Source organism: Ammospiza nelsoni, chromosome 3, assembly GCF_027579445.1.
Source record: "Ammospiza nelsoni isolate bAmmNel1 chromosome 3, bAmmNel1.pri, whole genome shotgun sequence".
In the NCBI taxonomy this organism is placed as follows: domain Eukaryota; kingdom Metazoa; phylum Chordata; class Aves; order Passeriformes; family Passerellidae; genus Ammospiza; species Ammospiza nelsoni.
Window position 1 is genome coordinate 109,404,297 of NC_080635.1, and position 27,874 is coordinate 109,432,170.

The following is a 27,874-nucleotide window of genomic DNA, read 5'->3' on the forward strand; positions in this document are numbered from 1 at the left end:
GGCAGGGAAGGGAAGGGCGAGCGAGCCGCAGGTAAGGGCACGGCCGCCTCCCCAGGGGCTCCTTCCCCGCCGGGGCCGCAGCGCTGTCCGGCAGACCTGGGTTACGCAACCGCCCCGCGGTCCTGCCCCGGCGCCGCGCTGCCCTCGGGGTTCCTTCCACCCGCGGCTCTCGGGGGATGCGCGGCGAGGCGGCGGCCGCCCCTCGGGAGGGATTGGGGCCGGGGCCGGTGTCTCCCGCGGTGGGGTGCGGAGGAGCTTGCGAGGAGGGATGGGGAAGTGGGAAGGGGTTTGCGGCCGTGCTGGGAGCAGGTCGGGGTCGCAGCGATGCAGACCCGGACCGGGCGCTCGGGCAGCTCCGGGCAGGGCGGCGCCGGGAGCCCTGAGAGAGAGAGGCTTTTCTCGGGATGCTTTAAACTTGGCTGCTGTAGCCGACGGGGAATGAAGGGGCTTTGAAGTGAAGGAAGGTTGGTTTAGGTTAGATATTAGGAATAAGTTCTTTACTGTGGGGCCGGTGAGGCACTGGCAGAGGTTGCCCAGAGAAGATGTGAATATCCCATCCCTGAAGTGCCCAAGGCCAGCCTGCATGGGGCTTGGAGCAGCCTGGGATAGTGGAAGGTGTTCCTGCCCATGGCAGGAGGTTGGAACAAGATGGTTTTTAACATCCCTTCCAACCCAAACCATTCTGTGATTCCGTGATCCCAAGCCAATATCGTTTAATGCTTATGTAATAGATAGCTCTCCAAACTCGCTGGTTTGGGTTTTTTCCCCCTCACCTCTCCTATATTCTTTTGTACCTCTTTAAAATATTCTGTTCCTTTATTTCTTGAGTTTGGAGTTTAATGAAGGTTCCTAAAAACAAATGTATGATAAGTTTATACAGCTGAAAGAAATCATATTAAATGAGAATTGTAGTTTAATCAGGGGTTATACTTTACACCAGCCTCTGTCTTTAGCTTTCAAGTTTTGCCCTTGGAAATGGTTTGGTCTTTTAGCTAGTTAGAGTATGTGTAACTAGATAAAAGACCCGTCCCTGATGAAAAGGAAAACTGCTATTCTATGAAAATACATGATTAGTGTAAAGAAACTGCTGCATTCATCTTGGCAGTGAAGCTAAATTATATGGTTGCCTATCATGCTTGTACAGATGGAAGTCTGAATACTGTGAGAATGTCAAACATTACAGAAAACTGCTAACACATCTCAGTAAACAAGGACAGAAGAAGAAAATTTTTGTGTAGATGATCATCTCTGTTAACTGTCTTTGGTACCTTTCACAGCAGGATCTCTCCTATCCTCCTTAAACTTCTGAGAAGTTGTCAGGTGTGTGATTCAGTTTGTCTGTCCCCTTCCAAGTATTGTAGCTTGTGTTCAGATTCAGTAGCTTGGTTTGTCTTTGTCTGTGTTGAAAACGTTGTCATTGCATTGGAGTAATTAATTAAATAATTTATAAATTACTTGACTGTGCTAGCAGGAAATCCTTTTAGAGGAGGAAACTTTGAAATGTTATTCCAAGTTATCATTGTGTGTTTTCTAGGAGTGAAGCCCTGTGATGGCTCCTGCTGCAGGTAGCTCTGGGTGAGATTCCTGCACAGTTCTGAATTTCAGGTTCCAGGCTGAACGAGTGTTCCAGTGACCCCCGTGTGAGGTGACAGCTCTGGCTGAAGGCCGGTGACGCTCTGATGCTGTGTGCCCCTTATGAAACGGGCTTGCTTTAAATAGATTAGCATAGAGGCCAAGTGAAGGTGATCAGGAGGCTTGTTCTGGTTTCTTTGTGTTTGGGGAGGGTTTTCTTGGTGGTTTGTTTTTTTTTTTTTTTGTTTTGGTTCTTTGAATACCTTAATGTTGCCATGGTTACTGTAGTGCCCAACTGATTGAAGCTCAGCTTCTTGACTTTAAGAACAGCACAGGGAATCTTCACACCTGGCACTGGCTGCTCCAAGGTATCCCCTTCCTTTTGTGCAGTGGCACTGGAATTTTGGCTTGGTTGGGTTCACCAGTGCCTCCTGCATTGTTTTATCCCATGCTGGAGATGCAGATGCTCAGCAAGGCAATGCCAGAGCCCCTCTGTGCTCTCAGGACACATCCCTGGTGTGGGAGGCACAGCTGAACCTTCAGTGTGATGTGCATGTCTTGGACTGCTTGAGCTGACCAGTCCTGCTTTAGAGGAATAAAACTGAATAGTCCCTTTGGATGTTAAAAGCTTCCAAAAATAGTTCCCAAGTCTCAGCTAAATTTAATGCGGCTAGAATGTCAATGGAAAGGATTAGAACATGTGGGATTTGCACCAGTTAGCATTTAGAAAAAAAAAATAGAATAAAATCCTCTTCCTCATATCTGCCACTTTTGTGAGAGGAGAAGTAGAGATTGGCACTGTTTTTGTGTGTGCTAACCAATCTGGAGCTCAAATGTTAATGGACTTCCCTGTACTGATAATTTTGATTCCTGTGAGGGAATTTGCCCAGGTGGGAGATCAGGGTGAAGGCTGTGGGAGGGGGTCACTGTAGTCCTTGCTGCTTTTGAGGCTGCGAAGGTTCTTTAATCCTGTCATGTGAGGTCCAGTTCTGCTCTTTCTAATTAAGTAAAAAGCCTCTATTTAAGTCCATAGGAGCTGTCCACAGTGAAGAATTAGCACCATTAAAAGTAATGCTCATCTCCAGTGTTCCTTGTGCAGACTGGAATGAAATTCCAGTAAGTTACTCTGTGACCTTCCCTGATACATTTGTGCTTTCTGACAGAGCCTTTTGTGTGGGGCCAGTTGGATTCAGCAGGAGGTGCAGCCCTAGGCTGACACCACTGAAATTGGTGGCTCTGCTACTGTAAAGTCAGTGAATATTTTAAGTAAAAAATTATTCTTGCAGTAAGATCTTATTCACTGGGTTTGATTTCCTCCCTCCTGCCTCTCCCCTGCCTTTGAATTATGGTAAAAATTGCTTTTTTGGGGCTTTTTTTTTCAGTAGGAGCCAAGATGGAATCCCTACACTTCTCCTGGACCCCTTCTACAAAAGCAACTGCAACTTTTCTTTCTTTGTTTTTTCCTCCTGTAGATTACAGTTTCCAGGTTTGCACTCAGAGCTCAATAATACTTCTAGTTTATAGTGATTATATTTAAAGCTTCTATTTGTAATGTTTTGTTTGCTTTAGTCTATTTTTAGTCATGTTGTTTGTCATGGCAAGCAGTGTTTAATAAAAAAAGTTAAGTTTCCTAGTGATTTCAAGAGATATGTGCCTGTTTCTTGATGTCCCTCAGGGATTCTTTTTAAAAACTCTAAAGACAGGGAAATGTTCACCAAGGAAATGCCTTATTAGTTTCCATAAAAACAGTGGATAAATCTATAAATGCTCAGTGATATAGAAGACATTGGTCCATTCAGACACTTCATGTCCTCAAATGATCTTAATTCAATACAATTTCTGCTGAATTTTTGGTTCTGCAGAGGTCTGACTTCATGAGAAGATGTACATCTTTACCCTTTCATTTTTATACTAAATAAGTGTAATTTTTCAAAGAGAAACTTCAGTGAGCTGCTGCTGTTTTCCAGTGAGTATAATTTTCTGCTGGCCTCTGTTAATTTCAATTAGAGGTGTACTGTGTCTAAAAATAGTGAGGTAACAGAATGAACACAGAGCTTCCACTTGGAATCTCTGCAGAGATTTTGGTCACAGCCTCTCCAGTGCTGAGCACTGACATGACCTGTGCCAGTGGGAAGGTGTTTGTGTTTGGAGCCATCCCAAATTAGAAACTTTGCACACCTGGACCACAGGGGGAGAAATTTAAAGTAACCCACATCAGAGTGAAGTGATGGGTAGGGGCTGGGAGGGAAGTGGCTGCTGTGGTTCTCCAAGGGTTAAAAGTGCAGCACTCTTGAGCTTCTCATTCTGTGGGGTGTATTAAAGTTGGGGGTCCAAACCTTACACCAAATTCAGAAATAACATTCAGGTGGGCTTTAAATAAAGGGAATAAATGGATGTGGCAAGTGCTCAGCTGTAGCTGGAGGTTCCATGAAGTTGTTTGGCTCAGGTTTGAATCTGCCTCAGACTTTTCAGGGGAACAATCCTGACAGAGTTTGCTGTCATGATCCCAGGTAAGATTTTGGATAATTTAGCATCAATATTGGTTCTGGATAGAGCCTATATTAGTGTATATATTTATTTTTTTAATGGCATTGCCCCTTTTTTGAAACTCTGTATGGCAACTTCTGGTATCTCAAGTATTTGTAAAATCTGATTTGGGAGGGGAGAAACAAATGCATAACTTGATTTGAATTCATTGCATTTTAAAAGGAAGGTAAGTACAGTTTACTCTTATTTGGTTTTTTTTTTTGTTGTTTTTTTTTTTTAATATAAAAAGGATCCTAAGGGGATGAAATTAACTCATCTTGTCAGAAGCTGTGGAAAGGAGCTTTAACATAAATGGGAATGTGATCCAGTGATTGTATTATTGTAACATAAAAGATTACTTTTAATTGGGCTTATTTGATATGGAAATCCAGTTCATGGATGGTACATGACTTAGACTTAATTGTTTTAAGAGATTTGAAATATGAATTCTTTTGTTCTAAATTAGTTAAATAACTGGAAAGGGAATTTTTTTTGTCAGAGGACTGCCTGAAGTGGCTAAATAATTTCAAAGAAACTGCAAAACCACTACCAACAACATGATAGCTGAGCCTTCAGGTTTGACAGACATAATAAAGGATATGAAGTTATGATTTTTTACATATATATATATATATATATATATATGTAAATGTTTGTATGTGTAACACTATTCATAATATGGAAAAATGGAAGATTTCCATCTTATGCCTAGAGATAGCAGACTTCAATCAGAAGTTAACAAATGTTGATTCAAGTGTGTTTGTCCCCTCTGATTATCATTGAGCTCAGGCTCATGGGCAGTGTATTTCCCTTGGGGAACATGTGTGTGAACATGTGGGGGAACATTTTCTTAGTGAGGTTTCTGTTTTAACTGTGGTGCTGTGCTTTCCATGGTGCAGTGCGTGGCAAAGGAGAACCTGTGAAACAACAGTTACCCCATACAGGTGTTCCTAACCATCCATCATAAATTGGGCAGAGGATTTAGGAATCAGGTATAAGCTAATTTGCTAGTGGAGGGAACACTAATCTGAACTCTGGGTGTATCTTAAGAGTAGAAGATGCCTCTGCAGGTCTGGGATAAGAGCTGGCCACAAGCCTGTGAGACAGTGACTTTCTTCAAAAGGCTTGGCCAATACCCAAGTCCCACTGGGCAAAAATGTCTCAATAATTGGCTGGAAAAAAAAAGAATCAAGTTTTTCCTATCCAAGAGCTCTAGCAGAGCAAGAATACTGCCACAGGATTTAAATATTTATTAATTTCTCATCCTGGCTGATGCAGCATATGATCATTTTGTTGTTGGTTAAAAACCTGAGCTTCATGGTTATAACTTAAAATCCTGTTCTGTTTTGTTGTCTTTGGGGTTTTGCTGAATTCCTAACTTAAAAGCTTTCCTATGTAGTACTTATAATATGGCTCTCCCAGGAGAGAAAAATAAACAACTGTTTAGTGAGGAAGCCTGCAGACTTCTGACTTGTTTCTTAATTGAGATTCTTTGCTTCTCTGCACAATTAGCCTTGTTATGCCTTGGGAAAGGAGGTATGAAACTTGTTAACTTTAACATTATAATCCAGATTTCTACAACTTTAGCATGTCCAGTGTGTAACTCTCAGATGGTCAGTGTCTTCCCTGGCTGCAAATTTTTTTGTCTGTTGTGAATGAAATTCTTCCCACAACCTGGCACCAATCTGCTCTGCCATGTAAATTGTGTTTTGTAACACTGGGCTTGAGGTTCATTTCCATAAACCTAATGACACAAGCTAGACACAATGACAAACATGCTTAGAGATGATTATTCTTGGAGGAGATGATTTATTAAAGCTTTTTACTAGAGAAAATACTGCATTCTGATGTGAAGTTTCTGGCTGCTATGAGGATTTCTTTCCAGTATTTCCCTGGATGTGTTTACCATGAAATGTGCAGTAACACAAAGCTTAAGTGAGTTGGTGCAAATACCAGAGGCAATGTTGCTGTGAGGGTGAGCTCTGCTACACTAACATGTACTGCTGAACTTGTAGCCATCTCTTCTGCCAGTTGTTCAGGCTTCCTCTTCCCAATCAGAATTTAGAATTTAATTTCTAAACTGAAATTAGTTGGAGGTAATTGTGCTAGTATTGGGCTGAGCTGCTGAAAGCAAAGTGTGTGTTTGACAGCCTGAAAACCCATCCTCAGGTTAACACAGTACTTTTGAGCATGGCTTCAGCTTGTGTACTTGAGAACTTCTGTGATTAGGCCTGAGACTCCAGCAATAACAATTACTGATATTTCCATAACCTTATGTTATGGAATGATGTGCTCTGTCATCATCCAAATCTCATTTCAGAGCAGAGGTTATTTGAAAGGCACAGCCATAGCAAATTAGCTCCATAATTTAGCTTTACTGAGATTAAGTGTAATAAACCCATATGGTTTAATTTTGGACAGCAGTTCTATATAGTGTGTTTGAGCTAATATTTACAGCTATTTATAGAGAATAGCAAGTATGCAAGAGAGCAAGGGCAGAGCAGAACAGATGAGCACACTGAGTTTATGTAACTCTCTAAATGCTTGTGCTAGGAGGAAAAGCAGCTAATGATTGCATATTGTTATTGAAATAAATAAAAAGGAATAGATTATTATCCAGTAAACTTCTACTTAACTCCCTGGGGCTCTCTAGATGCAATAAGTTGATGTCTACTAAGGACTGGTAAATAGCTGATTAAATACTAATTAACACACTGATCATTAATTGGACCTTGACTTACTCCCCTTGGCTGGCATGAAGCTTTCTCTCATCAGTAGTGACACCATTTTATGTATGGGCTCATTATGTGTGCCCATCAATTTGTGTGCTTTAAAATTACCTTTATCTACTGATGCATTTGGGATAAAGGCTCCAAAATCAGCTCCTAAAAGTGCTGAAAGTCATCTTGAGTCCACTCTTCTCTTAACTTTATTTGCTACCTGGTGTGATTAAGATGCAAAGAAATTGCTAATGGGCTTTGAAAACCAGCCTAAACTGTAGAAGAAATTGGCTGTGTTCTGTGTGGCAGAGATGCGTCTTGGTTGTACTGATTTTTGATGATGCTGTGTTCATGCTCCTTTCCATAAGGGTCTTTTATTTAGTTTTTTTTTTCCTTGAAGCCTGGTTTAAATTGCAAAGTTATTTTCAAAGTTCTTCTTACCCTGAGCATTATGCTTCCTGAGTTGGCTGCAGACTCAGAAGCACCAGCAGCCTTCCCAGTAACAAAGATGGTTCTTTTAAACCCAAATACAGCAGTGTGTTCTCACAGGGCAAGGGGCCCTTAAGTAATGTCTATTTGCTTGTGTTCAGAAGCTTGCACTGGTATGTTTAGGCATTTTCTGTGCTAATAAATGAAGTTAAAGCCCGTTTGAACCTTGGTGAGACTGGTCTCATTGCCCTGTGTCAGAGGCCAGCTGTTGCCTTGGAATTGTGTGAAATTTACGTTGTACCAACAGAGCCCCCAGACTTTAGAATCTCAGGGTTACCTTGTGGATATGAACATTTAAATACATTGTGTAACTGTGTGATGTTCTCTTCTCTGTGCTGCAGGGATGAGGGGAGATTCTTACTTCTTTGGAATGAGGGGCCTTGGCCAGTATGGCTGCATCCCAGAGGATGGAGGACAGCTCCTGCTCTACTCTATCAATGGAGACAACGGCCTCAAGAGATGTTTTGCAGAGGAAGACTTCCATGAAATAATCGATTTCAACGATCTCCCAAATTCTCTCTTTGCCTGTAATGTTCACCAGTCCGTGTTTGAGGATGAGGACAGTAAGGTACAGTGTCTGTTTCCAGATTTCCCTGTAAGAGAAACCCATGCTTTATATCTGTTTACTGCTGTCAGTGAAAGAGTTTCATCGGTTTCATGCAAAGAAACTTGATCACAAATATGTCTTCTTTCTTAGGTGACTGCAGCATTCTGCTTTGACATTTATTTCAAGAGCTTAAAAGCCTTTTTGTCAGCTGAGGTCAACAAAAATGTTTTTCTTTTGTTGAGATTTGCAGAATACTGAAATGAAGGTTTGTGTTTTCATGGCAACCTTGGCTGCAGGGATGGTGGGAACAGAAAAGTCAAACATGTGATGGCTGCTCCTGCTTGCTGATCATAGATCACTGAGATGAGAGGCTGCCTTTCCGTATTTTCTCACAGAATTAGAGAATCCTTAGGTTGGCAAAGACCTTTAAGATTGAATCCAACCATTAGCCCAGCACTGCCAAGCCCACCACTAAACTGTGTCCCCAAGTGCCACATGTACACATATTTTAAACCCCTGCAGGGCTGATGACTCAACCCCTTCTCTGGGCAGCCTGTTCCAATGCTTGACAGCCATTTTGGTGGATAATTTTTTCCTAATATCCAGGCTAAACCTCCCCTGGCATGCCTTGAGACCTTTTTCTTATGTCTTACTGATTGCTGATTTGGATAAGAGACCACCACCTGCCTCACTCCAGCCTCCTTCCATGCACTTGTAGAGAAGAGAGATAAGGTCTGGTGTGTTTTAAGTTATCTGTAATACTGTGTTCTCACTGTCATTCACTTCAGATTTTCTAGATAAAAGCACATGAGAAACTTCATGAAAATATTTGGAACTCTGCAATTAACCTAAAACAATGCTAAGAACAACATGGTCTTAAGATAATAATAATAACAAAAAAACAACTCTTGTAGGAAGCATTCAGTTCCTGTTTCTTAGTCTAGTGTTATTTCTGACTGAGACTGCAAGAATATAAAACTGATAGCTTGGGGCTTTATTGTCTGATGAAATGAGTCTGAGCTAATTGTTATAGGCACATCTCAAGCTACTTGAGTGTCCTGTTCAGAATTTTCAATTCAGAAACAAGCTGGCAGTGGTACAGTGGGTTTTGCCTGAAACTGCCTGAGGTACCCAGATAAAACTACAAAATCACTGGGACCAGAGCAGGCCAGAATGGACAAAGACTTTTTAGTGGGGAGATTTCCAGATAAAAGGGGAATAAAACAAGATTTCTAAGGATACAAGCTCCCTGTTAAAGATACTGAAAGTGATGTCTGGTGAGGCTGTACAAGTGGAATTATTCAGGTTTAGTTTTTTAGGCATTTTTATCTTCTGTAATAATGTCCTGTGTATGTTTGAGTAATATAGATTAGTGCTGCAATATGAGCTTTAAAATGGGCAATTATATATTACAAATTCTGCACTCTAAATTGCAATTTTGAAAACCAGTTCCCTATTTTATTGAACAGGCCTTTTGCTAATAAGCATCTTGCAATTACATTCTGCCATTTTCCAAAATTTCCTCACTATCTGGTAATGAGCTTGACTGAAGTTAAGGGGTCTGAAAGTCCAGTTTTAAAGGGAGAAAACAGAAGCCCACCTGGAAGTAGAGAATCTCTGTTTACCCTGCAGAGATTCTATCCCCACTTGCTCTTGAGCTTTCCCTTTTGAGAGCTGCATTCTGGTATTTAGCTGCTGGCTTAGTTAGAAAATGGAATGGCTGATTATGTAAGTATGTGGGATAGCAATCCCCAAAGACTTGCAGGACTTAGGGATGTGTCTCAAGAATAGCAGCTGGGTTGTGGAGGTGGATGTTCTGTGCCAGTGGGGCTGTGAATGCCCTGTGCCTGCTGAGGGTTCAAGCTGTTTGCAGGTAAGTGCTTACTCCTCTAAGTCTCAATTTAACAAGATGGGATTACCCTCAGATTTCTCATTAAATCCAAGAACCTGGGGAGTTGGTGATGGTTTTTATTATTCCTGTAGAACATGGTCTTGGGTTTTCCAGTTGATTAATATCCATAATCCTTTCTATTAATAACTGTTGCTGCAAGATAAGAGCACACACAAATTCAAAATAAAAATATTGTCAAGTTGCTAAGCTAAATTTTAAAATCTCACATGATCACTGTTCATAAATGGTGCTAACAATCATATCTTCAATTATATATTCACCCAAACTATATGTAATGGTACACTAAGCTTCTAAAAAGTATGTACTACAGTAATGGTTATATCTAAAATTATTTCATTATGGCATTCATTCTGCAGAAAGTAAAGCTTTTTGTAATGTTTTTTTTAACTTTTACTCTTGACCTGCACTTTTAGGAGTAAAGTGAATATATGATTGGAAGTTACAAGTTAGTAGTAAAGGAAGCCAGAGAAGCCCCTCATTGTGAATGGCTGGTTTGAATTGGTGTGGAAAGTTCTGAGTGGCTTTAGCATGGAACAGCATTAAAGTAAAGAAGTTACCCTGTCAGTTCTAAAGTTGTATTATCTGAGGTGTCCAAGGGGCTGAAATGTCAAGTTCAAACTTCTAACACACTGATATCTAAGCAATGCACTCACTGAAGACAGGTTTTAATTGGAAGACATTTAACTCCTTTGTATCAGATACAGGGTAAATTCCAGGTTGTGCTGGAATGTGGCCTTGCAGCAGCTCCTGGCAGCACGTACACCTGTGCTGGGGATAAGCTGATTTGGTTTGTTCTGAGTCCTGTGTTAGAAATACCCTCTCACCAGTGCTGTACATCTACAATCCCTCTTAGAAAGGATTCAGTCTCCTGTCAAAAGCAATGATGGCATCTGCAGGGAGCCTGAGTTTGGATGTTCATTCTCTGAAGGTGAGGAATTCTGGCAGCTGAAGGCCGTGTCCTTTGCAGGGAAAGACACAGCTTGGGTCTTCTCCTGGCTGGCACCCTGAGGTCTCACTAAGCTGAGCCTCAAGAGTTGTGCACTCTGGGACCTAAAGATGAGTTTGCCATCAGGCTTCAAGGAAGCTAGTTGGAACTGACTGCCCTGAAACACTGAAGAAAAGGGGAATATAGATTAATGCTCCCTACAGCTGATCTTGCTTCAGTAACAGAGGATCTGGTCAAAAACTATTTCCCTACCTTCCAAGCTGTGTTCCTGGAAAGAAGTGTGTGCTTGGATCAGGAGAATGCCCCAGATAACTGGGTCCATACTATGGGCATTTAGGGATTTGTGCTGTTTTAGCAGCTTGAGAAGGATGGCAGCTTGCTATAGCTGAGGGGAGGTGGCTTTGCCTATCTCCACTCCCATCATGGACAGCCGTCCTCCTATGGAAAATGAAATTGTACCTTCTTTACAGTGTGCTCAAAATACAGAGCTTTTTAGTTCCTAAAATCCAGCAAAGGTGTGGAGAAGATTATGCAACAGGATAATCTGTTGCTAAGCTGGGATCACATTTGGTTGTGCCCCTGTCACTGTCCTGTGTTCTGATCATTTGGTAGGGGCAGATTAATTTGGTGTTTTGGACTGTACAGCACTGACTTGGTTGGGTCATGGAAATCTTATTGTAAAGAAGCAAAAAATAAAATTACACCTTAACCCTGGGTTTTGTCACATCGATGGGACCATTTATGTGTGAGCAAGAGTTGGCAAAATTGAGACTTATTTTTGGCTGGTAGTGTGACTGAATGGGAGATGCTGCTCCTTTTAGCTTTCCTGATAAAGCAAGTGTGTTGGTGAGCCAAAGGCCATGGCTCTGATAACTCCTGAGGGTGGGCATTTGAGTGTTTCAGGAATTAATTGCTACCCATAGCCCTTAAACTCTGCTGGTAACTCTTTTGTTGTGCTTTTGTTATGCATGTATCCCTGTTTGTAAAACCAACCTTTCTGTTCTGTGACTCCAGCTTCCTTCAGGCTGGGGCTGGTAAACACACTGTCAAAGTGAAGCATCTTTGTCTCTTAGGATGGTTTCTTTAGATGCTGTAGTGCCTCAGGAGACACTTAGACAAAGCTAATAATATTCATTATTAGAATATGTTTTCATGAGGGAAGGATGTGTTTCCTCAAGCATTTTAGAAGCTGCATGCTCCTTTTTTTACCATTCTTTTGGCTGAAATTGGAAGGAGAACCAGTTAAACTTGATGGTTTTATTTCAGATAAAGAATGATTCATCAGTTTCTGAGCATTTTAGTTATGGTGAAAGTGCCTAGGCAGTGATAGCCAAAGTCCACCAAGTGCTTTTTCTTGCCAATGTAATCTAAGCAAATGGGAGATATATTGTTATTTCTGCATGAGAAAATACTGATCAAATATTTCCAGTTCTGGAATTTCCAGCATGAGGAAGATGTAGACATACTGGAGGGAGGTCACAGAGATAAAGAGATGGGAGTCTGTCTGCTCTGAAGAAAGGCCAAGGGAGCTGTGCCTGTTGAGCTGGAGCAGGCTCAGGTGGATCTGAGCAGTGTGTGTGAACCCCTGAAGGCAGGGTGCAAACAGGGCTCATCCAGACTCTTCAGGGGTGCCAAGTGCCAGCAGCAGAGGCCATGGGCATCAGCTGAAATGCAGGAGGTTCCTTCTGAACATCAGGAAACATTTTGTGCTGTGGCAGTCCTACCACAGGGTGCCCAGGGAGGTGGTGCAGTCTCTCTCTCCCCATGGAGATACTCTGTGCTGTCTGGACATGGTCCTGGGGAGCTGAGCTCAAGCTGACCCTGCTTGAGCCAGGGGTGTGTTGGAAAGGTTGACCCTCAGAGGTCCTTTCCAACCTGCTCCAATCTGTGATTCTGTGAGCACTTCTTGAAGTGTCTACTGATTCTTCTGATGCAGAGGGCCAGTGTGGGAATGCAAGATGGGGAGTGAAGGTGATTAAAAATGCATTTTCTGAACCATGAGCTTAATGGAGGTGGGGTGGGGCAGGAAGGAGAAAAGTCAAACTAATAAGCCAATGGAAAAGATAATCCTATTTTAATAGAAGGACTTTACTGTGAAAACAATTACTATTTTCATGAGGGATTCTTTCACATTACAACTTTATTTACATATATTGGATGATTGCTTGCTCTTACTGCAGAAGCCTCTGTTAAACTTCCTCTGACTTTATTTTTTAACATGTATTATTGAACTTGGATCCTGAAAAATATTTCATGCTCCCTCAGGTGGGTGCTGAAATATTTGTCCAAGAGTGATGCTTTAAGAACTCTTTGTAGCCTTACTTGTAAAGGCTTTTTTCCCTTTGAACTTGCATTCAGATTTCTCAACAAGGTCCATTTTCATGCTGCTATTTTTATTTTTAAGATTCAGTGAAAGACACTGGACTGCTCACTGGTGTGCTGTGTTGTCTTTAACTTTTATATGTTAATTCTGGAACTGAAAGTTCCTGCTGATGCTTTGACTGAAGCAGATAATTGAAATGTGTCTGTTCAGTGCTCCTTTTAAACAAAGTGGAGCCAGTGTGTCTGTTGCCATGTGTGAAATGTTTCTCCAGTTCCCTTTTCATACAGGCTAATTCAAGATGATGCTCTGGGAGGCTCAAGGCAGGATGTGTGTCCGCAGGGGAATGAAAATCTGTTCCTTTTGACTTGAGTTTTAAGCATCTAGATTGTGAAGTCAGAATCTCTTTGTTCATATTACATCACTGAAGCCTCTAGGTGTTGAGTCATCATTATATTTAGAGGGTTGCACACTTCTTTTTAGTCTAATATTAGTATTCAAGCCTGGACCCAGTGGAAGGTCGCCCTAGCAAAGATGAAGTCAGGCTCCAAGGCTGGAAAGGAATGCAGGCTTCACTTTGCCTTCCTCGTACACTTGCTGTTGCTTTGTTTTACTTTCAGTTTTTCTACCTTTTAAGGTTGGTGTTGGTTGATATGATAACATTATCAGAAGCTGCTGCTTGAAGCAGACTGTGCCTCATGCAGTGGAATCCACCTACTTTTCTTTGTCCAGTTTATAAATGGGATGAGTGTTATTCCCTGTCATTCTGTGAAAATGGAAGTGTTTCTTTACTATGCTCTGTCTGTGCATCCAATAAAATGAAAATACAGAGAGCTTGCAAAGAGTGGCTGCAGGAGCAGTGTCCTTCATGAATCACAGCTGCCCCCTGGGAATCCTATTTTGCACTTTTCCCTGGGTGCTTGTTTGCAGATAGCCAAGCACTGCTTTTTTTGTATGCACTTTTGGAAGCACTAAAATAAAGCTTTAGGAGGCTGTTCTTGCATTAAGAAATATGCACTCTTTCATTTTCTATTGCACTTTTTTCTGTGACTAATTTCAAAAACTTTTCCTATGAACCGTCTCTGAGCAATACAGTGTTTTGTCTGAAAACACCTGTGACCTTCCATGCTCTGCATCTGATATTCCATCTGACTGCTGGAGTGGTAAGCCTGATTTTTTCAGCCTCATTATGCACATTCTCTCTCCAGCTGAAAGAAGCTGTTGATATTTAGCCTTAAAATGGCCTTAAACCAAAGGGAGGGTAGGTTGACATTAGATATTAAGAAGAAATTCTTTACTGTGAGTGTTGAGACCCTGGCACAGGTTGCTGAGAGATGTGAATATCCCATCCCTGGAAGTGTTCAAGGCCAGCTTGGTTGGAGCTTGCAGCATCCTTGTCTAGTGGAAGGGGACCCTGCCCATGGCAGGGACTGGGAATAGATCATCTTTTTAGATCCCTTCCAACTCAAGTTATTCTACAATTCTGCATTTGTCCTTCATAAACTTCCCTTTTACCCCATGGTGTAGCTGCTGGACCTTGTAATCCAGCTCTGTGTTGGCACCTGGAATGGGATGTGGTGTCACAGCTCCTCCCTGTAGCTGCTGTTCCTGTGCTTTGCCCACAGGTCAGGTGTGAGTTCTGTTGAGGAGCTCCATAAGAAAAGCAGTAACTTCATGAAAGGTGGATGTCCTGTGGCATGTGAACTCGAAACATGACTGGCAGTAAGACCCACAAAGCATCTCAGTGTCTGGAACTCCTTAGGTCTCAAGCCACAGTAACCATAAGGAGCTGAGGTTTTACTGGAGAAGGGGAAGTAGGGAAGTTCACCTTCACTGACATTTGGGATCTGTTGAGTATTCATTGTGGTTCAGAGGCAGAAAATGAGTTAATTTTGATTGGTGTGTTTTGCATATTCAGAATGTCAATGCATATTTATAAGGAGATGATTTAAGACTGTTCTTGTAGCTCTTAACAAGAGAACTTGCATTTATGTATGTATATAGGGTCTGATGGTAATTTCCTCTGAGGTGATCTGCAGAATTTCCAAAGGAGCTGTAAGGACTTGTCAGTGTAGTTTAGGCATTCCTTCCATCTTCTCTTGGGTTGTTCTGGAGATGATGCTGTTAGCATGCAGGAATTACTCATCTCTGAATATTCCTCAATTACATCAATATTCTGCTCTGAAAATGTGGTTTGGTGTTTCTGTGGTGCTGCTGGTGTTGTCTTCTCTTTAAACAAAAAAACTCCTCAACCAACCAAGAAGTTAGTAACAAGTATTTCTGGGTCTGAAGGCCTCTGTCTGTCATGTGGATGCTGTGTAATAATTGTTCCAGTCCTTGAGGTTACTTTCCCATCCATGCACAGTGTTCTTGGTAGCACAAATGCCCCTGTTTCAGTGGGAGAACGTGCCTGGCAAAAAACCAACTGGGTTAAAGGCAGGCCAGTATTCCTTGCAGCTGAAATCTGAAGTAGTGCTTCAAAACATTTAACTATACTAGTTGTTTGTAAATTACAAAAATAACCTGATTAATGTTCTTTCCAGAACACACAAGACAGCAGTTACTGTCTGCTTTTTAAATTTGGAAATGAACTTTTTTTCCTTAAGAGCAACTATGGAAAAATTCTTCCAGTGTTGGCTTTCTGTGGCTGTGTTCTACTCTGCAGTCTAGAGGGAATGTGTTATCTCAAACCAGGATGGATGGGAAATCTTTCCTGGGAAAGGACCATTCAGGGTATTTCCTTTTTTTCTTTTCTTTTTTTTTTTTTTTTTTTTGAATATAATTTTCTTAGTAGTTCTACTAAAATACAGACTTTTGAATAATGAGACATTTTAACAAAGATGTTGCTAAATCTATGCCAAGGTTTCTGAGGGCCTTCAGTTAGGACATGAGTAAACAGGCTCTGGGAGCCACAGGGAATTGCAAAGTCTTGTGTGTAAGTCAGTAAAAAATCATCCTCTTAATTACTCCTTTCTCCAGCACAATGGGCACTGTAGGATTAACTGTGGGTAGGTCTGATTTAGATATTCCTAAACACTGTACAAATTTAGGTTAAGATTCCACTTGGCAGTTGTCTGTCTCCAGTAATAGGTTGAACTAAATTCCTGGACTCAAATGCCTTTTGATCTTTGAGGAAGTTGGATCTGGCCTGGAGCACTGAGGCTGCTGTGGCTTTCTCTGAGCTCCACCAGGGTTAGCTGGAATGGGGGTTCAGCCAGGGACTTCTGCTGACTGAGTTTTGGTGTTGGTTGAGTTTTCCTTCTGATTTATCCTTCTGATAACTCCTTCTGAGTTAGCCTTCTTGAAAATACTGGAGTTTGACTGCATGGGCACAGAATATTGAGCCTTTCTTCTCCAGGATGATAGCAGGATATGTTGTTTTCTGGGATGATAAAATTTATTGTAACTGGGGATACTTGCTGTTCTTGAGCAGTGTTACTCCTGTTTGGGTTTTTTCCCCTTTTCTTTTCTTGCCTGGCAATCTAAGTCATGGTATGTTTTTATAAAGCAATAAAAGCCAAGATGATAAGATAGCAGGTCACACTTGGAATAAAGCACAGCCATGAACTCTGCAGGAACTTCCTTGGGCCTCATTGAACACATTGTATGTTAAAGGAAGAAGTCAACCCTTCTGTATCTGCTGACATGAGCAAGAGCTACAGCTCCCAAAGGGAAAAGCTGCCTTTATGTAATTTATAGAAGAGTCTTGGTTTGTTCCACTAAGTAGTTCTTATCAGCAAATATCTGCTAATAATCAAACACAGTTTTGCCCTTCTCTCTCCAGCAAACTGTCACTCTGAAATCAACAAAAATCCTGTTTTTCTAGCTGATAGTAATCAAAAAGTGCAGTAAAGCCATTCTAATGTGGTTAGGGCAACAGCTGTTCTTTATTTTAATAGCATCAGAGGTCCTAATCCAACCACAAGTTCTGATATCAGTTTTCTGGCCCAAGGAAAAGGCTGCTAAGTGAAGGTCAGCCTTCATTAGCAGTGCACAAAGACGCTGCATTTACAGAAGCAACCTTATAGTTTAATCACATTCAAAACAGTAAATTTACAACTGTAATTTTCACTTATTTAAGGGAATTTCTCAAATATTTCATTCAAAATATGTGTTAACACTGTGCAAGAGTTAAATGCAATTAATAAACTAATGGTTAATAGAGGTGGATAAAACAATACTGCTTGGAGAGGAATATTATGTTAGAAAATGAGGGGTATGGGGAGGTGGTGTGAGAAAATACAGGATGGGGAAGGGAGAGATGGCAGCTTTAAGATTGTGGCATTAATTAAGAATATGCAGCAGATTTGAGCACAAAGGTCAATCTGATCATAGTTGATCAAGGTGATACAAATTATCAGTTAGTTCTGTGCATTTGAAAACATGTTTTCTTCTGTGCCAGATGAATTCCTGATACTTTCCAGCTGATGGAAATTTTAGCATTTGCTGCAGTAGTGCAAAAATTTCTCCATGATTTTCTCTGGTACAATCCCAGGGCAACAAGATCTGCTGATACCATTCCACCAGTGAGGATTTTGCTCAAATTCTCAGTCTCCTGTGTAGTGTGTATGTACTTTTTTAAATTGTCTTGGTTTAATGTGATTACTTTTAGGTTGTTTTCCTCTAATTCGATTCCATTTTCTGGATGCTCTGCCCCTGCTAAAGTTACATAACTTTTGTACTGGGCTTTGAAACTTAATCCAGAGGCAGAGGCATTGCAGATATGATAGATGTAAAGTGTTTGTCTCAGAGGGATAAGAGAGGCCTTCCATGTGATAGGGACTGATGAGCTGGAAGTTAAGATGACAGTAAAATGGGGAGAAAAATTCAATATCTCTGGCAAGAGAATAATGAAACAGCTCTTGTACTGCAGCAGGGTGGACTCAAATCTCTGTGTGTTGGCTTTACCTGGCCTTGTGGTGAGCTAAAAAAGCATAAAGACATTGTAAGACTGCAGCATGCAGAATATAGAAATGTTCCATTTCATTTTACTGGAACCAGCACTGGGGAGAAATCAGATGGTTTCATCGCTGTGTTTCCAGTGTGTGACTGCCTTACAAGGGAGGAACAAGCTGGGAACTTCAGAAGATGCTGAGGAAATGAGGTGCCAGCCCTCAGTGGGGGGGGGAGATATCCCCTGACTCCATATCAGACTGACATGTACCATGGGCTGACTTACAAAAGCCATGATGAAGTCAAGAAACCCATGCTTCTTTCATTTTTATTCTTCATTACTCTTTTGGAAAAAAACTCATTGTTTTTTCTATTTCTTCTTCTAAGCTTTTGGTGATAGGTTTTTTTTTTTTCTTTTTCCTTTTTTTTTTGTTTTGTTTTGTTTATTGTTGAGCAGCTGGATTTTGTGGTATCCCTGACTGAAAGCAAAGCCAGTTCATTCAGACTGAAGTACCAGCAGTCTTGAAGAGAAGGGAATGGGTATTTCACATGGCTGAGGTTGTGTTGCATTGAGCCACAGGGCCATCTGAATCAGCCTTCTGCCAGTTTGGGGACTGAAGTTATTTTTACATGGTTTTCTTTGAGTTCCTGGGACAGGGCCATGTACAGACTGAGAGCACTGACAGAGCCCAGAGGCTGCCTCCTGTGTGATATCAAACATTTCTAATGTACGTCAACAAGCTGGCACTGCTTGCTTTCACTTTTTTGTCTTTGCAAAGCTTCTGTGTGGATTCTCCCAGGAATGTTTCCTTAACAAGCAGAGACTCAATTTGGGATCTATAATATTAGATACTTAAATGAGCAACTTCTGGACCCATTCAGTTCTTACATATGGTGATCCTGTTCCTCTGAATAAACGTGCAGAGCTGCTTCAAACTGTTGGACTTGAGGGATTTGGTCACAGACACTTCCAAATTCCTTTAAAGTCTGCTGCTGCCAACAGGAGCTGTGGAAATACATCACTGAATTCTGTTATGTTGTCCTTCCTTTCTGGAAATCCCTTTATCTTTTGCATCTTTAACTACAAATCTTCCTTTTGGGTATTTCTTTACCTGCTGTCCATTCTACCTGCTGTGTGCTCTGTGATGCAGCTGCTCCTGTGATTTGCTCACAGTTAAGAGGGAGAAACACAAAGCCCAAATGGTATCAAAGTGTTTCTTAGGAATATAATCTGTCTTCCTGTTTTTATATTCCAATTTCAAATGATTTAAATGAAAAAGCTTATATCTTTTAATAAGTATTTCCCAAAGAAATTGTTTTGTTGTTTTAATCAATCACTCTTACAATTCTGAATGGAAGTTTTTCTGACTCCCTGCTGGTTTTTGACCTATATATAGCAGATGCAGTTTGTCCTGTGCATGTATTTAGATTTTAAGAATTTTTTTTGGTGGAGCTGTCATGTAGTGAAGCACAGTTCTGATTATCTATTCAGAACCTTGCTGCATCCCAGTCTTTCTGTTGATCTGAAATGTGTGATGTGATTGATGCCGTGTGGCGACAGCACAAGCAGCTGCTTAAAATAGCTGGTCCAAGCTACGTGTCTGAATTCCATGTGTTTACCTCAGGCCTAAGAATTAAATCCTTATCTGATATTTGTCAGTCTTGAAACAGAAAGAGATGGATGTACACCTTATCAGTAGCCTGAGTAAAGATGAGATTTTTCCATGTCTTCCATTCTCAGCACAACCCTGTATTTTTCCAGCCTGTTCTTTCTCTAACTAACAGGAGGAAGAAGAAAAAAAAGTGTTGCAGAGATCTGCATTTGGTATGAGAATTAGTTTTGTGTAAAAACCAACTACTTTCTAGTGGTATAACTAAAGGGCAGAAGGGATGGTGGAGTCTGAATGAGAACAATAACAAGCACTGGATTTTCAGAGAATTCTTTATAAGGTGAAAATCATGTGAATACAGTGACTTTTTTAGAATTTTATGTGGTTTACATACTGCAAATATGCAGTATAAGGTTTCTGGGTAGTCCAGTCTCCGTGAAATATTTAGTACCTGTCTTGCTTTTTCTTTACATTGGCAGTTAATGCCCTCTCTGCCTTATTTTGTTATTGAGGACCTTCAGCTACCCTTTATCCACATTCTTGTAGCATAAGGACTGCTGTTAACCCCAGACCCAAAAAACATGAGTTGTGTCAGTATTGTGATACTGATTTTTAAGAGAATTTTAGGTTATTTTTAATGCCTTCTGGCTTTTGACCTCAGTTGCCTAATTTGATTGCATCAACCTGTATGTTGATTTTTTTCTTTTTTATTTTTTGAGGTTGTATCTTAGGTGTATGTTTGGCAAGGTGAAAGGGAGCATTTGCAATTGGCATTCTTGCACAGAAACTGATGTAAACTGGGGTAAAAACACTGATACTGTGGAGTTTGAGATTAAAATTATGAAAGTGAAAAGCACCATTCCACTTCTTTCTGATGTCTGAATATCATGCAGCAAGTCACCTTGGTAGTGAAGGTGAACTTCATTTATACACACTTAGAGCATTTACAGGGTATAAGGGAAAATCCTGGCTGGTACAGAGAGAAATGCCAGGTTTTTGTGAATAACCCAGGCCATGAGTGTGAGCTAAGGGCCATCCGGGTGTGTGTGCTCTGGTTCATGGGTGCCATCTGCTGACTCGTCCCTGCACCACACAGCACTTGCTGTTGGAAGAGGGTAAGATAATATATGCTAAGGAATGGAGTTTTAAATACCCCACCATTGGAATATTAAATACAAAATGCACTTTTTAATCCTTGCTAGTTTTGTGGAGTTAGGACAACAGTGTTCACCCTAAATGTGTTTTGGTTTCATTTCAGCCATGCAAAATAGTTTTACAGAGGAATTATTATTACTATCAGATTTCTTTTGCAGTGTTTTTTCCAGTGGTGGACCTAGATCTTAATTGCCTGATTGTATTGTGGCTCAGCACATGAACTCAGCTTCTAGCATTTTATCTTCAACATTTTTGAAGTCTTTTCTTGTTCTATGCATTTATTCCATCTGTGGTATCCTGTATATAGGTAGGGAGTCAGACTGAAATAATTTCTGTGTTGTGCTTGCTTGGAAACCTGCTAAAATAGGTTCTGTTGTCCTTTGTGACCATACCAGCAGCACTACCAGGTAAAGTGGTGGAAATAGGTGATTACACCTGATTTAGTAACAAAGCTGAGAGAAGGGGCAAACTGGAGGAGAACAGTTTAGCTAAATCCTAGAGTAGTTTAGAGCCCACTGATTAAATTGGTTTTAAAGGCAGCTTCTCTTTTGTCTTGCTTGTCATAGTTTTCTTTAAAACCTAAAATAGATTTATTGCTTTGAGTCACTCAACTGAATGTTGGTGAGCATCCACTGAGAAGGAATTCAATCCTAATAAATATGGCATATGTAATGCTGTTGTCATGGGCTGCTGTAAATCAAATCTCGTTCTGGCAAGGGCTCCATAAGTATAATGTGAGATTCCAGCTAATCCTCAGTCATGGAGCAGCTTTGCTCTCTGTGCTGTGGGGAGGAGGCATAACCAAATGATTATTGGTCTATTTAGGGCTTGGGACCCAAATTGTGTACAGGTTTATCTTTCTCTCCTGACAAGGACACCATCACAGTTCCACCTACTGCAGCTGGATGTTGTTGGGATAAATGCAGTCACAGAGTCCTGATGTTGGGAAAGATCTCTGGGTTCACGGAGTCCAACCATGGGCACCTCTAATCCATGTCCCCAAATGGCACATCTGCCTTCCTTTTGAGCCCTTCCAGAGAAGGTGATTTCACCAATTCCCTGGGCAGCCTGTTCCAATGCCTGGCAACCCTTCCAGTGAAGAAATGTTGCCTAATATCCAATCCAAACCTTTTCTGGAGCAACTTGAGGCCATTTTCTTTCATCCTTTTGTTTCTTACCCAGGAGAAGAGACCACCTGAATACAGCACTTGTACAGGGCAAACGTATCCCAGGAATGATTTAAGGCACTTAAGCCTGGCTCTTACAGGGATACCCTCATAATTTTTTTTTCTTTTTTGTAAAGTAGAGGAGGAGAAGTACTGTTGCATTAAGAAGATTAAAATCTGATCCATGTTTATGCATATTTATTGTCTTATTTGGCAAAACCCTATTGAAGTATATAGGATTATTTGAAAGCAAGGTAATGCATAAGATGGATAAAGTTTCATCCTGGTTTAGATGAATGGGATCAGCTGAAATATGTAGTAGTAAATTATTTAAATACATTTACAGTGGTTTTTTGAGCTAAATGAGAAGATTGAGTACTTGTGCTTTTCATAGCACAGCCTTGCTAAGGAGGCTGTTTTTGGCAAAAAATAACTTGATAAAAAGCTCTACTTTTAACTTTGAATCTTCTAATTTAAGAATATATGGCTTGTGCCTTCTCCACTTGACTGCTAAGGGGTGGGGAGAAATCTTTGGTATTCTTATCTTTGTGGGGGAGGTAGAATGTCCTCCAGATATACAGAGAAATACTTTGCAGAGCTAATTGGTGCCTAATGGGTACAGTCACTGTCTAATATGAAAAGGTAGTTAATGAATGGACTGAAGAGAATGCTTCCTGAAATATTTGAATACATCACTAGTTTTAAATGCATAAAACATAAGGAAAAGAAGGAAAAAAATTCAAGTCCTGTGATGAGGACTGATCTCTTTGATGTGGTTATTGGTTATCTTAACTGAGTTAGGACTGTGATGCTTGTTAGTTCAGCACGTAATATAATGTCCTAGACTCTAGAGGAATAAACACAACCAAAATGAATAATGTAACACTAGAGATGCCAGGAACAGTTTTTTTTAGGTAGATATGACTCATGTCCCTCTAATACCTTAAGTAATCTTGGTGATATAATGTCATTTATGCAACTTGGACTTTTCAATTAGTCCTAAGTCAGAACATTTAATTATGAACTTCCTGCTCTAAGGTAATAACAAAAAATGCTTCTGCTGTGTGTAGAAAAAAATTAGCATAATATGTTTGCATGAACTGACTGTGATTATTACTTTTTTCTGTATTTTGAATATATAAGAGCAGATATTAAACCTACCTACCAGATGAATTTATTTTGCTGTTTGTTTTTCTGTGTTGCATGTGCATATGCACATAGTGTGTGTACAACCTTCAGGAAGATAATTCTGATATGGAAGCTCACTGATTTTCTTGGACTAGTAGAACAGCCAGGTAATTTTAAGAACAGCAGTAGGAAGTCTGCTCACCACATTTCAAATAAATGTGTTACTGGAGCAGTTTAAGCAGCTCAGACTGGGCACAAGAAATTTTTTAGGTAGAGAGACAACTTGTCACTGTAAGAGTTACTGTTTTATTTGCAAAACAGTTTTCTCAAACTGCAGTTTCAACCCTGTATACATTTTATTTCTCTTCTCAGTGGTGGAAGATCCTATAGACCAGCTAGGTAAAGGATGGCTTTATATGCTCAGAAGTCATTGTGATGAATTATATTATAATTGAAAGTTTGGGTAAATGTAGTGAGGTATTTAAAATGTGCTGAAAGTGATATTTAAGTGGCAGTCAAGGAGGAGTTGACAGAGATTTGTCAGACAAAAGAGAGACCCTTCTCTAAGCTCTTGGCAATACAAAGTATATTGTATTATTTGACTTTGAATTTAACTTCTCTCTCTACTTCAGGCTTTTTGAGTCTACAAGTAGCAGATCTCCCTGCATTTCCTTATGTACATTATAATTAAAAATCTGTAATGAGGAGGTCTGAAACTAACACACTCCTTTTTGAGTCTGAGAGTGGTAACATGTCCCTGAGTAGAATGGGAAGTATTTTATTTGGTGCATCTGTGTGTCAGGCTAAGATATGCTTTTTCCTCATTGGGAGTGTTTGTTCCCCAAATTACTATTGCTGTCCTGAGCAGTTAAGTTCCTGCATTGTGTCTTCACAGGATCACAGAGACATGGGTTGGAAGGGATCTCTGGAGGCCATCTGGTCCAGCCTCTACCTCCAAGTTTAGGACTGTTGCCAACTCTAGTTGAGGTCAACTCTGACTTTTTCATCAGCTCTTGAAAACCTCTGTGCAGCTCCACAGCCTCTCTGGGGAGACGACGTCTGTATTATCCTTCAAGTGAATTTTTTTCAGCACATTTGCAATTTGCCTTGTTGCCCAAAGAACTTAGGAAGATACTGAGCAGCCTGTGCCCTGATACTGACCCTTGTGATATTCACCCGTTATTTTTTGTCAAATGGATGTTGAGCACTTGATAATTAGTGTCCCAGCCTGTCAGTTCAGCAAGTTCTCAACTCATTTTAGCAGTCTGCTCATGCAGCCCATACTTCCTCAGCTCACAAACGAGATCATTGGGTCAGCATTTAGATGATGGTCTTAGTCAAAGCTCTTTAAAGTGCTTAAGAAACAGGTGATATTTGCATAATATCTGAATGCTTAGTATTAGTGTATTATTTCTTCTGTTTGTGGTTTGGTTTTTGGTTTTTTGGGTTTTTTTTTTTGTTTTTTTGGGGTTTTTTTTGTTTGTTTGTTTGTTTGTTTGTTTGTTTTTTAATGTCTGAGAGTGATTTACAGAGCTCAGTTTGCCTTCTGTGAGCTACTGAGCCTTGAAACCTGAGCTGCTGAACAGCCAAAGAGATGTTTCTTCCTTGGAAGCAGCTGAGCCCTGGGAAAAGCTTCCAGAGCAGGAAGTAGCTGGGGAGAAGAAAGGAGAAGAGGAAGAGACCTGCAGTGTAACAGTTTTGGTAAGACAGAAGCACAAACTGCAGAGGGACTTCCCAGGGAATCAGAGAACATGTTGAGTTTCCTGCAGTGCAGGAAGCCACTTTATTGCTGGATGGAAAGCCCCCCACGGGGCAGCCCTTCTATCTCTGAGGATGCAGCAGACAGGGCTAAATTTGCTTCCAGCTGTGTTTCATTTCTATTTTTCTATTTTCTCACTGTGAGGCTTCTGTATTTTAACATGTTAAGATTCCCGTCTTCAGTCCCAGGTAACTGCCTCGTGTGCTGTGTCAGCAGGAGCAGAGCCAGCAGCTGAAGGGTTGATTTATTTTAGTTACTGGTGAAGCAGCATCTGGGATAGCATGTCCTGTGCTGGGCTTCTGTACACAAATAAAAGGTGTAGACAAGCTGGAGAGGAGTTCTGAAGGGGTGCATATAATGAGGACAGCCTGTGTGTGGGGCTGGGCTTGTTCAGCCTAAAGGAGAATAATAAGACTCTGGAGGGACCTAATTGTCCTCTGCCACCAAGTGAGTGTGGAGAAGAGACAGTCAGACTTTTCTTGCATGTGCACCATGAGAGGAGAGAAGGCAGCAAATGAACCTTGTCAGAATTTCTCACCTCAAAACTTACAAGGAAAAACCAGTTTTCACAATGGGTAAGCACTGAATTGAGCTGCTAAGGGAGGCTGAGGAACCTCCGTCCTTGGAAGATTTTCTTGGACTGAACAAGGCCCTGAGCAATCTCATTTGATCTTGCAGCTCTCTGTGCCTTGAGTAGGAGGTTGTACCAGATGACCTCCAGAGGTCTCTTCCAAGGTAGATTATTCTGCTGGCCTATAACACATATGTTTACATGGCAGATAATTGGAGTATCCTGGAAAGTAATGTGGGTTTAGGTACATGTCTGGTTTTTTGTTCTTTGACTTTTGAAGGTCATTCAGCAAAGTCAGTCATTTCTTTGTGCTGTGTTTTTCTTAGGGTTTTGTAAAGCATTTAATCCTTCCATGTGAGGACTGACACCTGCTGAAGAAAACTCATTTCACTGAGTCTGGTGTCAGTCTTTTTCATATCTGATTGGCAAATGTAGAGTTTCTTTGTGTATAACCTGCCATAGATGGAGTGTGGGTGGTTGCAGGCATCTTATAATATGTCCAAATAAAAGCAGAATCCTGCTTTTATTTGGATATATTCCTGGCCCTTCTGTGCATTGTTGTTACTACAAATCAGAAGTTTTCATACTCAGTGTTCTTTCCTGCATGACTGGGGAGAAGTGGAAATTAGATCAGCATTCTGACACCAAGCTTATCTTTCTTGCATTGATTAAATTTAATTTTTTTCCACATAGTGGCCAAATACCCTGTGCTGAAGTTCTTACTTCCTGACAACCTCTGCTAAAGGGAGCTGTCTCTGGCCTGAGATCTTGCCAGAGTGGGTTTGTTGTATTTGTGTGTGGATGTGGTATTTCAGAATACTTTTTAACCTAATTTGTGTTCTTTGGAGTGAGCATGCCTGGAATGCCTCTTCCACTTCAGTTTTGTTCCAAGAAATCCAATTTGCACACTCAGCCTGAGCAGTGGTGTGGAACAAAGTGTGATAGGTGAGGGCTGTCAGGAGGTTTGCTTCAAAAGCACAATCCTGGTCTGAACTAAATGCAAATATAGTTGCACCTATAAAATACTGTTGTGTGTGTGAAATGTATGGTAGTTGAGATTTTTCTTACCTGATTATGGAGACTTAAAATTTATTCCTGGGGCTATATATTGCATGAGCCTTAGTGATGTAAACTCTCTCAAACATTTTAAAAGAAAAATACATTTTTGATAATGAGTGACTACCATGTTACCATGGATTGTATTCTGATCTTTACAAGTCTGTGTTGTGAAGCTACTGAACAGCCATCTGTGGTTGTACCAGGGTGTGCTTAGCTGGAGAGGGACAATGAAGACCAGAGGAAACAGAGGGGCAAATAATGGAAAAAATGTTAAATGTAGGGTTTGTTTCATTCCTTAAATTATAGTGTGAAATGTTAAATATGTGGCAAGTCATGCCTGATGAACCTGACGATAGTCTGTGCTGAAGTGATGACCTCAATGGATGAGGGCAGAGCAGTAGATACTCTCTATCCTGATTTTAGGTCTTTTGGCACTGCCCCTGTACCATCCCCATGCACAAACTACTGAAGCAGGTACTAGATGAGTACACAGGAGGTGTAGTGGGTCTAGTGCTGGCCAAATGCCAGTGCACCCACTAGAATTATTTACTCATTTTCTGCTGCAAGATAAGGATTAGGCGGAGAGCAAAGCAGGCTCAAAACTTTAAAGGGTATAAAGAAAACTTTATTAACAGAACTAAAAGAAAAATAATAAGAAATCAGAATAAACTGTCAGAATACTTCTCCTCCCCCCAACGCCTCTTCCTTTCTTCTCTGATAACATAAAGAGACAAAATTTGGTATTTTCAGTCAGTTTACCACTTCTAAAATAATTTTTCTGAAGTTCGCTTAGGGAGAGGAGTCTCCCTTGCCATGCCATGGAGTCTTTTCCACAAGAACCAGTTCTCTCGTGGTTTAAATTTTCACAAATAGCAACCACCTGGAAATCTGCACTCATGATGTCTCTCCCATGCTTTGGTATCTTCCCACAGCTATCACTATGGGTCATTTCAGCTTATTGGGGTGCAGTTTTATGGATGAACTGCTCTAGTATAGAAACAAAAGTCCTCTTCTTTTATCTCTGGGAACAGAGGTTTTCTTCTTTTATCCCTGGGGCAAGGTTTCTCATCTCTCTCAGTTCAAGCTTCTCATTGGATCACAGCTACTTCAGCACCTGCTTGCTTCATCACTGGTACCTCTGCTCATGGCTGTGGTTAGAACACTACAGCCCCCCAGTGCATTCCGTGAGTTACAGGGAAAAAATATCTGATGGATCAATTCTGTCCTCACCATAGCCTTACAAGGGAATCTCAGCCCAAGACTAAGGCATCTCCTCATTCGTCTCCCATCTGGGATTTGACTCCTTCACTGACCTTGGTGCCTCCATGTTGTTTTCTCTATGTGTCTTCACCCTTTCCATTTCTCCCACTCGAGAGAAAGGCAGGAAGCAAGAGAGTTTTTCCTGGGGTTTGTTTGTCTTTAAATGTGATTCCACAAAGGTGTATTCAGCTCTCTTAAGTGGTTGAACAGGGTGTCAAGTTTCAAAACTTGCCAGCTGATT

The 27,874-nt window shown here is 40.9% G+C and overlaps 1 protein-coding gene across 1 annotated transcript in view; it reads left to right on the top strand.

The window, feature by feature from the left end:
• Positions 1-27,874, top strand: part of RCAN2 (regulator of calcineurin 2) — an 84,594-nt gene continuing 56,720 nt past the window's right edge. Inside the window, exons 1-2 of the mRNA XM_059469644.1 lie at positions 1-31; positions 7,649-7,875. Of these exons, the coding sequence (XP_059325627.1) occupies positions 7,651-7,875 (225 nt within the window). The 5' untranslated portion in view covers positions 1-31; positions 7,649-7,650. The remainder of the gene's footprint in view (positions 32-7,648; positions 7,876-27,874) is intronic.